Source organism: Bombus flavifrons, chromosome 3 (genome assembly GCF_040668555.2).
Source record: "Bombus flavifrons isolate JBK064 chromosome 3, iyBomFlav1_principal, whole genome shotgun sequence".
Lineage (NCBI taxonomy): Eukaryota > Metazoa > Arthropoda > Insecta > Hymenoptera > Apidae > Bombus > Bombus flavifrons.
In genome coordinates this window covers 14,057,684-14,070,933 of record NC_138444.1, presented here as the reverse complement: position 1 = coordinate 14,070,933, position 13,250 = coordinate 14,057,684, and the positions used below count along the sequence as shown (strand labels likewise).

The 13,250-nt window shown below is 42.7% G+C and overlaps 1 protein-coding gene across 1 annotated transcript in view; it reads left to right on the top strand.

The window, feature by feature from the left end:
- LOC138178287 (protein-L-histidine N-pros-methyltransferase) overlaps positions 1–13,250 on the top strand; it is a 41,027-nt gene that overhangs the window by 10,746 nt on the left and 17,031 nt on the right. Inside the window, exon 2 of the mRNA XM_069109975.1 lies at positions 5,875–6,086. Within this exon, the coding sequence (XP_068966076.1) occupies positions 5,875–6,086 (212 nt within the window). The remainder of the gene's footprint in view (positions 1–5,874; positions 6,087–13,250) is intronic.

The window sequence follows — 13,250 nt, the reverse complement described above, 5'->3', positions numbered from 1 at the left end:
ATGAAAACTCCTCACGGTTAGTTACACCGACGCTTTCTGCACACCGCTGCTTTTCCAATCAACGCTCCCCACCCGAAATGTTCACGGTGTGAATCTTCTAAAAAGGGGCACCATCTCTGCATTCTGCCCTTGCGAAATTTTGTTCGGTACTCTCCCAAGGAAACAGAGAAATTAATTGAAATTTTTCCTAATACTTGCTGCTTTTCGATAACGCATAGAAAAGATAATTAGTCTTTGTTATTATTAGAGACCTAACGAATGGAATATTTCTTGATTTTCTGATTTTTACGTCGCTCGATGACTACCGATGACTCGTCGTTCGAATAGGTGGTGCAAGGATATGTTACCGCTTAATCTGTTAACAGCGGAGTTTAGTTTCAAAAATCCTTTACAGGCTACGCAGATAAAATGAAGCGACGACGAGTATATTCGTCGATCGCGAGGTAAATGGCCCCATTATAAATTTTACGAAAAATAAAGCGAAACGACGAAGGAAACAATTAACAATTCATCGTTGAAAAATGGTGTTGTTATTAAAGACTTGAAAATTGCGGAAAAGTAATAAAGTAAAACGCACAAAACGACTCGGGAGGTAGTCGACGCATCGAGGAAAATAATCGAATCGATTTGTAAAAAGCAATATATTTGTTGAGAATTGTGGATCTTCGAAGCCGAGATAATGTTATAGGAACACTAAATTTACACTAACGATTCATGTTAAAATAGTAATATATTTATTTCATGGACGATTCCTTATATATTCATCGATACATACTTGCACGCGTCTCAGCACTTTCTTCCATACTTGACTCTTAACCGACTGACTAGTTTACAGTCATCTGTTTTTTCGGGACGCCGCGCACACACATACCTCCACACACTGACACTCGCATACAAGCATCTCTACTACACATTTGACCCAGTCCAGCACAGAAAATTATACATATCTCAACAATATTATACAGAGGATAATCGATATACCGAAGAGAATAATCGAACGATCAAACTTTCGTTTTTCAAACTCTTTTCGTCTTAAATAAAATACACGATAGTTTCACTGCAAGTATAAAGAAAACATACCACTAAATGTCATTTACGTCACTTTTTACTAAAATTGTGAGTTTTCATAGTAAATGGTAATTTTTTATTTCGAACGACGAGTATACTCGTTGAACTCGGTTAACTAGTTAAAAGTGGATAGCAAATTCAACGAGTTCTGTGCAAAGCAGAATAACTAATTGCCGTGGAATGGAAAAGAAAACGAAGTTTCTTATCCCAAGCCAGCTGCGCAACGATAAACGACAAACGACGTATTCCGTTTGAAATGGTTGTCGCAACAGCTCGATCTCGCTCGCCGAGTCTCGGACCGCGGTTCGACGAAGAAGAAAGGAGCATCGGAAGGATCGATCGATTCGAAAATCCGTAGCATTTGCATCGGCGCGGTTAATCTCGGAGACGTGGCACTCGGTCGTCGCCGGTGAAATCACGAGACAGGTTCGGAAACTTGGAAAGATGGCGTCGATTCTCTCCCACGGCGCCAATATAACGCCTGCTTGGCTCGCGCCCGCCACCGCTGCCGCCTCCGGTATAACATAATGGCACAGGAAGAGAATGCGTTTGACTCGCGATCCAACACGACCCTGGAATTCGAAGAGTTCCACGTACGAGCGACCAAACATCCCCAGTATTCTTCGCGGAAAGCATAAACTGCTCGACGAGCGTTGTTTATCGTTCACAGTTTACCTACGCCAGGTTTACGCGTGCTTCGGGCCCCCTCTCCATCTCTGAATACTGGAGAGATTTTCAGAAAAAGAAACTCGAGGAAACGCTTGCTTCGTTGAGAGAAGCGAATACTACGTATATATCGCGATATCGTAATGGTTGAGAGAGTGAGAAAGGAAATGGAGATTCAAGATCTCGCGATTCGATCTACGCTTGGCAAAATTCCATTTTATTGGACGAACGCCGGATAGCTGCGGGCAGAGACGATCCTACGCCGAGGTATAATCGTTGGACACACAGAGAGACGATATATGTACGTGTATCGCTCTCGTCTTCTTAACTCTTTTCCATGTTAATTAACTTATTAGTAATCCGTCGACGAAAGAAAGTTTGCGGAAAATCGTGCGAACGAGCAATTGGAAGTTAAATAAAGTTACGTTAGGCGAAAACTTTTCTATCGATAGACGTCGAACGACTGATCTTAGTATCGAGGTAACGTTGCAACGAGCAAGCTGTAGGTAAGTAGGACAGTCGAAAATGTCGTAACCTTGAAATACTCTCATTGACGAGGAATAGTAGGTACGGTGCCACGGGTTATACGGCGAAGTTTACGTTTCGCAAGTTCTCCTATGCACTGCAGCGTACCGTCATAAACAGGCACATAACCATTCGGGACGAAGCGCGTTGAACACGAGTCTCGCGCGATGAGGCGCACGGATCTCATAGACTCGAACTGTGACGTGAAACTGTTCTTCCTTTCTTAGCTTAAGTACTGATTATCAAGCACGTTTGTCGCATTGCTTTTTATCTTCATCCTTTTCCGCTTTTACGCAAGTACTTTGTTACTAAGACGTTCGTTTATTACGCTGGTCACTTGAAACCTAACGACGAAGAAGCGAGTCGCATCGAGTATACGTTCATTATGAACAAATTAAAAAAAAAAAAAAACACGAGACTTTTGCTTTATGACACGCAAAATAATTGGAGGAAATATTCTCCTAACGAAAATTACCCATTTTGCTTAGTAAAAGTTCGAGTAAGTACGGCATTCTGCTCTACGATCGATGTTTATAAAGTTATATTATATTTACGCGATATTTTTACATTTATGTCGTCCGACTATATTACATTTCTATAATTATATCTTTTTATACGTGTGTCTCTCTTTTTCATCGTCGCAACGGCCTTCCATAGATCATTTTCGTCTCATTTTAACACGCAAATGCACAGGTCGTACCATCGCATCGTAATACTTAATATGTATACGTATAGAAAGATCGAGGCGTCCGTGTCGTTTGTCGGTGGTACGCGAGACGTTGATTTAGATGAGCGTGATTTCCGAGTTGGCTACTTGTTGTCGGAGTGGAGAGATGCGATTGGTGCGTGCGCTGGACTAGACGGAAGGTGCGCGAATCTGATTCCCTTTTGCTCCTTCCCTTCGACGATTTCGCCCCGTCTCTGTCCGACGGTTGCCTCGCAGAAAGTCGCCACTAATGACACAAAGAGGAATGCTGTCCGGTCTCCGCACGAGCACCTCGGTAGCCATTTGTAATTCGTGGTGAGAAAAAGTCGCGAAAAAATCGCGAAAAAGTCGAATGAAAGTGTGATGACGGAGGTGGAAGCAACGTTGGCTACTTGCAATTAGCGATGCATGCTGCCAGCTATAATTAAAATCGTACGCCACTCCTTCTGTCTGTCTTTCCTTCTCTCGTCCGCGTAGCTCGCGTAGATTGCTGATTTTCAGATTCCTTCTTGGCCACCTCCCCTTTGTCACTGTTCCAATTCAATTACCAGGGAAAAGTCGTCGAGAGTTCATTAGAGTAATGATCGAGTTACATGATTCATTGCTTCGACAGATGCGGCCCCGAGTCGAGCAGTCTCTTTCTCCAGTTCTTCTTCACTTGAGGTTAATTTAATTAAGGCGTTGTTCGAGATGAGTAATCTGGCCGAGGCTATTGTTTCGCGTATTTGTTGCGCTTATTCTCTGCTAAATTCGCTACCTTCTTCTTTCGGTATTTCTATCTTTTCGTCGAAGAACGATATAAACGCATTGCGAAGAAGCTCGATGGCTCGTTGCAGAGGGATACGAGCGGAGTAAAACTTTCCAAGTACAAATTCACGCGTTTCTCCTCTTGAAAATTAAAGGCGTATAGTATGAAATTATTTTCCTTATCGACGACAACAGTTAAATAATTATCTTTAAATCTATTCTACTCTGGATTGGTCTAAAAAATTGTCACGCTTAACGAAATATCCGTCTTTAAAAGAAGAAATACTAATCGAGACATTCTCGTCGTTCTTATAACGACGATCCAACAAAAATTCCTTTTAACATTGTCCAACAAATTTCTTAACATTTCCCATTCTATCTTGCAATCATACGCATTTCGTTGCCTTCTTACGTTACGCCTTCGAACAAACATCGTATTACATACTTGCAAAGCGATTTAAAAACTCAAACTCGAAATGCGAGCGATAGGACGAGAAGAAAAAGGAAAAAGATACGAAAGAAGCAAGAGGAAAGAAGAGATTGGGAAATCAGAGATAGAGCCAGGGCTCTATGGACCTCGACGATGACAGAGTCGACAGAATATTACAGAGGTTTGCCGGGAGTTAATTCCCCGGGGCCGAGAAGGGACTGTTTTAATTAGAGAATCTAATTGATGGCCGCGTACGGTGCGGCTGCCGAGCAATCCATAAACGACTTCTTAGGGCCGCGCACCTGGGCACCACGGCGTTAATTACTCTCCTTCTGTGGCCGGGTCCTTCCATCTCACCATTCCCCACCTACCTTCTTCTTCTTCGTCGTTCTCCTCGTTTTTTCCAGGTCTCTTGACTTGCGAGTCTGAAAGAGGAACAGGGAATAATGGGGTGGGAGAGCAAGAGAAAAAGACGTACAAAAATATAAAGAGTGCGAGAGAGGAAAACGGACGATTGCCTGGTGAGGAAAAAAGAAGGCATGCGTATAAAGAAAAAGAGAAGAGGGAGAGAGAGAGAGAGAGGAAGGCGGAAGGTAGAGGCAAGGTGAGGGAGAGAAAGCAACAAGTGTCCCCCGTCGCGAGGCGCAAAAGCATTCCTAATTACGCCCCTGCCCTTGGAGCGAAACGAGACAAAAAGCGCGTTGATTACATTTTCGTATAATTTCATCGGTCGGCGCTCGCCATTAAGAGCCACCACCGCGCGCAAATTAGATCGATTCCTTAATGCCCCGGGCCGCGTAATTGGTTCTCATTCTCGGAAGCTGACGGTGAAATCGGATATCTGTCGTGTACCACAGCCACACCGAGCCAGACTGTGCCGGTGCTGCCGGTGTTGCTGGTGTTGCTGGCGTTGCTTGGTGCTTAGTGGTAGTGGCATGGTATATACATAGCGATGGTCGGTGGCGATGGTCCGGTGGTGGTGACCGCCGCCACCGATGCTGCCAGCGGAGGACCGGTCAACGTAATTGCTTCTCCGACTGTTTTGCGGTTCCGCACCGAAACCGTTCGCCGGCACCGGAGGAATATCGTTAATGTCGCGATACGCGGCTCCGATAATGAAGCGAGAAACACTTTTTGCCGGACACCTTGCGGGATGTTAATGAATCGCAAGGGGGCCGCGGCTCTTATTTCGACGCATTAACCCACCGCGAAATTTTGCGGAGGCCGCGGTCTCGCGGAACGTGATGCGTGTCGTGATTGCCTGCGAAATTGAAAATATTCCTGCCCGATACTCGAACGTGGCTTTGGATCGTTCCTTGCTTTCTTCGGAGCGACGAGCCTGCCTTTGAATTATAATTTGGTACTTCGTTGCTCGAACGTATTGCAATTATCGCTACGTTCGACCACAGGAAACTCCTGTCGGTAGATTTCAACGTCGATCGAAACGATTACAGGATAGCTTATCGGTAGTTTAATTTTTATACCTAGTTCTTGCGTCTCTATATGTTTCTTAGATTGTCGTTTTACAGACACAGCGTCGCACGAACGTCGTATTAGTTTAACGTTTGTATTCGCTTCTTGTATCCGTACGTTCTTTTAAATTGTATCTATAGAGAAATCTATAGAGAAAAGAAAGAAAGCAGATACTTTTAAGAATTGGTATTTGCATTAGGTTTGACAAATATTTCACACGCACACACATGCACGCGTGCAATTCTTGGCCTTGTTGCAGTGGTACAAAGTGGACAGAACGAAAATCCGGGAAGATTTGCTGCGTTTATGGATTCCCCTTGGAACAGGACCCCAGCACGATCAACCCGACGAAACCGCCGAAATCTTCATAATGAAATCCATCGAGAGATCGGACTCTTTACCATTGCAAGCCTGGCATTCTCTGGCAAGATCCGCTCTGTCCTGGTTCATCAGCCGAACTTCCATAAACGGGTGAGTACTGTAAACCACGACACGAAAGATTGGAGGATCGTCGCGTTAAATGGACTTGATTATCTGCACGTTTAACATCGTAAAAGCCGAATCTTTTTACCGATAAAAATTTTATCCGCATACAAACAGCATGCATCGCATACTAGCAACTAACGATACGTAAAACGAATTGCTCACTGTTTCAAATTCTATATTATCTCATCCAATCGTAAGACACGAATTTATGCATGCCATCGATTTTCAAAATTTGATGTTCCACTTAGACATACGCGCGAGATGTAGGAGAATTTGTTCAAAATCTTCACCCAGATCGTTAGACCCGGAACGAAATTAAACGCACGGTTATTAAAACGCTGAGACACGTCTGTGAATATATCTAGAAAAAGCGTCAACGATTCTGGCCGGATCGTGCGAAGCGCGTGAAATTTGTCTTTCGTATCTTCGACAAGAGTACAGCTTACATCCAGAAGCCTCGGTAACTTTGATAATCTCTACGACTCTCGTAAAACCGTCGGATCTTCCGACGACATCGAACAATTTCTTCTCGCATAACCGGAAGCACAGCCCCCTAACAAATACTCGGCGAGTGCCGAAAATCCACAGGGTCTCTTTGCGAATCTCGTGGCATCTCGCTAGGGCAAGGTCTCGGCCTCGGCCTTGCTAAGGTAGATCGTTTGCGAGGTGATGAAAGGAGGCTTTCCCTTCTCGCCGGTTAATTAATAACCACGCAGATACGATCTCCGCCTATCTGGCTGTCCGATGAGGCTCGACAACCTGGTGGCAAAGGCTCCTCTGCCGGTTGTACCCCGTTGCTGGGTCGGCTCTCGAGCTGGGTCTCTTCTCGGCCGCTAGACAGGATAGAAAGAGAAGGGAACGAAGGGCTAGAAAGAAGAAAGAAAGAGATAGAGACAGGTGGCAAGGGGTACCTGGTACAGGGAGAGGGGAATGGTTATTGATGACCAGCTTTGTTTGCCCCCCGAACCGTTTATTAAAATCCAACGCGGGTGATTAACCTCTCCCCGAGCTACGCGTCGTCCTGGCAGCTACCAGGCGAAACACCTCCGCATCCACTGTGCCGCCTGTGTATATGGGATTGACCGGGGAACCGTTTATTAAAATCCAGCACGGTTATCCGCGTGCTACTAGGCGGGACAGCCTCGCCGGTCGCTTCATGAATTAGAATGATGCGCAGCTTTCTTTTTTCTTTTTTTTTTTTCTTTTTTTCTCTCTCGTACGAATTTTCGAGACCGTGTAGGCAGGATTGAGCAATTAACGCATTATGGGAATACCTGGATAGGGGTACATCGTGGGATGAATTTTTGGCGATTTTCTTTCGTTAGGTTGATTTTGATCGTGACTCGAAGATATATCTAACGTTTATAGAAAGTATTAGGTTGTCCGAAAACTTTCTTTCGTCTTATAAGGAAATAGTAGATGCACATTTTTTGTTTTATATTATTTTATCCAATTACGTATGATCCATTTTGTTTCGATAGAACATATCCATATCTGTCATTTCCTTGCGAAACGAGAGAATCTTTTGGGGCAACCTGGTATATCTTGAAATTTGATTGTACGACACCGTATGTAGACTGGCGTAAATAGCGTTTACGCAAGTTTAGATCTTTATCGGTGGTATCGTTGAAGAAGTAAGAGCTTTTTCGTCGTTTTTTTTTATATGGAAACGCTAGAGAAAACACAGTGCTTTGTCGCTTTCTCGTTAACTCTCGACGTCGTATCGATAAAATCGGTAAATACATTTTGCCCGCGTATTAAAAATTCGATAGTAGACGGGATTGTTTTCACCGCGAACGTTGGAATTATCAATTCATAATACTATGAATTAAACTATGAATTAACCACGAACTATGAATTTAATTGCCAGAATATTTCAAATATTTTTTACGTAATACGGTATACTCGATATTCGTGAAAAACATTCGTAATACCAAGTTGAATTTAAGATGGGTATTATTCGCGACGTGAAACAAGGGAAGTAACTAAGCGTATAGGTAGAATATTCGGCGTTCCAAATTGCATCGCCTTATCGGTTGGCCCTGTGCCGTGGACTATCAAGATAACTTTCGTTTATACCATCCAAAATAGTAATTCCACGCTATCAGATAATTTTCGTTATGCTCGACCTCTTAACTTCCATAATCTCGCAGTTAAGGCTGTTATTTTAAAAATAGAGCCTGTCACGCGTTATTTTCTTCGCAATTTTTCACGTTCTATCGTTACGTGAATACCTACTTTTATATCATAATCCAGGCATATTATCTCATCGGTATGTCCGATTATTATTTTTTACACACACTCCACGTATCTTGAAAAACAAACTCTCGATTAACTAAAAATTTCTCCCGATCATTTCGTTGTACCTGTATATCGTTCTAGTATTCGTTACACTTTCGACATTCTGCTATCCGAATCTAGCGACTTTTCTCGTTCGTCGTTACGGAAATCGATGTCGCTGTTACGAGTGAAAATAGCTGTCGAAAATCATCGATGTTAAATCAAAGACACGGATGATTTTATTTACTAAAGCAAACTCTTTCTCGGACGACCAACTATGTACTAACTCGTTCTCGGAAAGAAACCGGATCGATCCACGCTACACAGTAGCCTAACTCGATACATAATACTAGATGCGCGTTTATTTTGACTCGATCAATCATCGACGGATCCGGATCCCCCTTGTTTCCATAAAGAAACCACTATACCCTCGCTGTTCGGTGCCACGGAATTATCCGTGTTGAAATTCCGCACATACAAAACGAAATTGCACGATAATGATATCGTACCGTAACGAACGGGGCTGCCTTGTAATTTCATCCGTAAAGTCTGTTAACGAATTTCTAAGTTGAAAGAAAATTGTATACGCGCGATACACATACGTATCTCAGAGCCTGTCACTTCTTTTCATTATCCAAAAGTGAAAATCGGTTTGAAACCTCGCTCTTATATGATTTCAAACGATCATTCGATAACGACCGACGATAATAATCGATAACGAACGAATTATTATTTCGCACGAGTGCTATTCGAAGTCCACGAAACGGAGTTCGAGTACGAAGATCGACTTGGACTTTTGCAAACACGCGTCGAACTTGATCCCATCGCTAGTTACGATGACTCGCCACGGCTTAAACAGCAATTAGCAGCCATCGTCCCCGGGCTTTTATTATGCGTATTCACGGCAGAACGTTGGCATGGAAGGAGGAGAGCCTCCAAACTAGGATGAGAAGAACGACGGAGTCACCTGGGTGACGTTCACGTGACGTTACAACGCACTCCCGCTGAGAATATTAATTACATTCCCCCCACGGCTGATCCCTTGCATCTTGGTAGCCGCTGACTTCGAGACCCGTTCGCTCGTCTCACAAATTAATCATAATTAGCGGTGAGATGTCCTCCATCGGTTACCAAGAGAGAAACGGCCAGCGAAGCGAACGATTTCGAGCGAACGAAAGATAGAAAAGACGAAGGAGAGAGGAGGTTAGAGGGGATCGAAAAGCATCTGAGAGGAAAGATACAAGAGAGAGAAGAGGGAGAGACGAAAGAAAATCAAGTCTGGTCGAAGCGTGCATCCGTTCGCTCGCAGGACGAAGGTCTCGATGTTCGCCTTTCTCGAATCTTCGACGTCGTCTTCGTTTTATTTTTCGACCAGCTTGATCTTTCCCTTGGGACACATCGAGTTTCTAACTTTTTTTTCTCAATCTGTGATTAAACAGGTGACTTTTAATACGACGTAATTGAAAACAGAAGCTACTTGTTTCGGACTACACACGCGAGTCTTTCAAACGTAGCCGAGTTGTCGAAGTTTTACGAAAGTGAAAGGTAGAATTATTAATACAAACGATGCCTTAATATCTTCGATAGCTTAGTATCTTAATATCTTTAATATCTTTGGAAAGGAACGAAAAAAGTACACAAAATTTACGACGAATTTTGAATTAAAAAACACTAGTTTTAAGACGAGGAGACAACTGTTTTAACGATATATGTATATATATATATATGAAAAATATACAAATATACGAAGATCAGGCGTACAATACGTTCTCATTCTCTTTCGTTATCTCATCAATGACTGGTAAAGACGACGTGCGGCGATATACAAGTTCGATCATTTCGTACAAAATTCAAGATCGAACTTCAAAACGTTCGATCTTAGCTCGAACAACCTCTACCCTACTACGCTTTTTAATTCTACTCCTGCAAAAACAATCGCATATGCCGTGAAAAAAAAGGATCAGATACTCGGTGTACCTGAAAATGAATTTCAACCTTCGAACGAAATTGCGCGCAATTTTCGAGGGATCCGGGAGCAGGTGGAGACCCACGTCGAGCCGAATCGTTTCGCAGCTCCTTCGATGTCAATTAACAATGATTGCTACATCGACGTGGAACGGCCATTATTTCTAATTGTTCGCCGGAAATGTTCTCCTTGAACCAGCGAGTTTCTGTTATTTCCATGGCTGCACGATTGTATCCAGATGCAAATTCGGTCGTTACTGGCTGTTTGCTCCGCGGAACACGGAATAATTATAGCCCGGTCCATTACCGTTTCACTTCTAATACCGGTGTTCCATCGACGTGCCTGTTGATTCGTGCCTTCGTCCTGTTTATCCTGCCACTTTTGATACGTTCTGCGAATGGTAGAAAAGCGAAAGAGTCGTGATCAAGGAACGCGTAATTGAATGTTTCGCTCTCTCGTAGTCTGTTATAGTCGCCAGGGCTCTCGCTACTGTCGGTTTACCATCGTTTGTACGATAATAATTCGCGATTAAACGATTCCTTGGATAAATACTGAGGAATATCCACAAGGTTTGATCCTTTTGATCTTACCGATGCGGATACGCGTCTAGCCAAATCTATTCTCTCCAACTAACGAACATGATATTTCAGAGAAATTCCATTGCTCGGGTCTGCGAACATCTGCGTGGGTCCGATCAATGAATCGTCCTTTCTCGACACAGAGGTAGTTTTCGTGGTTTGCATCGTTTATTCGCGATCTCTGTAGAGAGACGACAGATTTACGTATTAAGGGCGAACCGATGAAATAACGCGTGAAAGATGCGTAAACGCGATGCTAAAGGAACATGAGAAAACCAAGAAACCTGTATAAAGTGGGTTATCCGTTTAGCGAACTTACTAAAATACGTGTCGGGATAATAGATACGTCACAAGAGACTGTTGCACAAGTCGAACGTACAAAAGAGAATTTCCATAATTGGAAGAAAATTTCGACGTAGCATAAAGTATCTACCTACTGAAATTTCTACGAATTTCTCCGAATTATTAAATGGTTCTCGTGTTTCATAAATTGTTCGGTGTTCGTGGTAACGCTATATTTCACCTACGCGAAGTTCTACGTTTCGTATAAACTGCAGATTTACGTAGATAAAATATCCGGCTCTCGTAAACTAAATCAAGATCGCCTAATACCTATCGATCGACTAACGATGTAAGGAGAAAGATAACGTGAAATTGCGCGAAAGGGAGAGGGTGGAAAACGTCCGATCGATCGTAACAAAGTGAGACAAGGAGGTCCCGACAGATTCCGCAGTCAGACGGAACACAGCAGCCAGTTTTTGTGTCAGACCCCGGAGTGTGCGGAACTTTAGAATGATCGTGAGTATGTACCTGCTGAAGGAGGACGATCGAGGAAAGGGGCTGTTTAGTTCCGCGCGCCACCTGTTATCTCCCTGTCTGCTTTTCGACCTCCCCTCTGTCCTTGTAAACCTGACTTCCAAAGGGTGACCAGGTCCTTATTTTCTCATGGGTATATACAATATCTTCTTGCTTGGCCATACTTTTAAGACGTTCGTTCGACACGTGCCGGAACTTGCACGTCACACTAGTCTCCCCCCCTTCTAAATTTTCTATCCGAGAATCAGGAATTCTTTACATTTTTGTTGTCAGTCGGTTGTCGAGTACTTTTTCGCTAGACTCGACTCTGTTGTTTGACTATTCAAAGCGCAAACCGTAATAAGTTATAGTCATTCTTTTGCACGAGATTAAACGATTCAAGAGCATTATTTTTTAGTATTAATTATTTATTATAAACATTGAAATTTACAATAAACTAGAATTTGGGTAATAAACTAGAAAAGAATAAACTAGAAAATTGAATTTAGTAAATACAACACAAGTTAATAATTCAGTTGTGTGTGAACAATTTCAAAACAATTATCGATACATAATCCGACATCACATTTTCTGCATTCGTATCGCGTGTCGCTCCTTCTCTTATTTTTCGCACAAACAACACATTTTCTTCTTGATAATTGTGTCGTGCCGACACGATTAGGGCATTTTCATGGAAAATGCCTATCGATTAAACGAAATGCTGAATCCTCAGACTTTCTCTTTCCTCCTCCTAACATGCTTCTACGTTGGAAATATTTCCGTAAAATGTCTCGTATCAACGCTAAATGAAATTCACTAAATTTTTGTTTCGAAGCAGTAGATTTTTCATATAAAATATATGCATTATATATAAGGAACGCATTTATATTTATCTCATACAAACGTAATAGCATTACTTCCGCGTAGATGTTCGAAAAAATTGACAAACGCATATACGCGTCCTTAGTCCACACCGATAGCTTTCGCCAGACGCATATATGCGTCCATAGCACTCTAAGGGTTAAGACGTTGTAGATATTAGAGGAAATCGTAATATCCTTTGGTGCTACGATCGAAGACACGTTAATTTTTAAACGTCGTCGTTAGTAAAACCATTCATTTCCATTTGTCGTATACAATGCAAATGGCAAAGTCACGTAAATTTATGGCGTTATAAGGTAAATACGATTTTAATGAGCGAACAGAAGCACGTGAGTCGATAATTCGAGGGAACCAGACCGTGCATTTTCGTAATTACAACGACGCGGCAATGAAATCAGTAATTTTCCGGAAACGATTGGGAAACACACGTTGCCAGGGAATTACGTGTTCGCGATGTTTATCACTTGAAAACACGTCATTACGTCCCACCTCGTTTTTGTTCGTCGCCGGCCAAACATCGATATAATTTCGTAAGTGCTTGTCGGCCTCGGAGAATTAAGTCGCGTCGATTTTATAAAAATCGTCAGATACGGAAAACTAACGAGACAACCGTGTGTCAATTATAGGAGCAATTTTATCCGTTTTTTC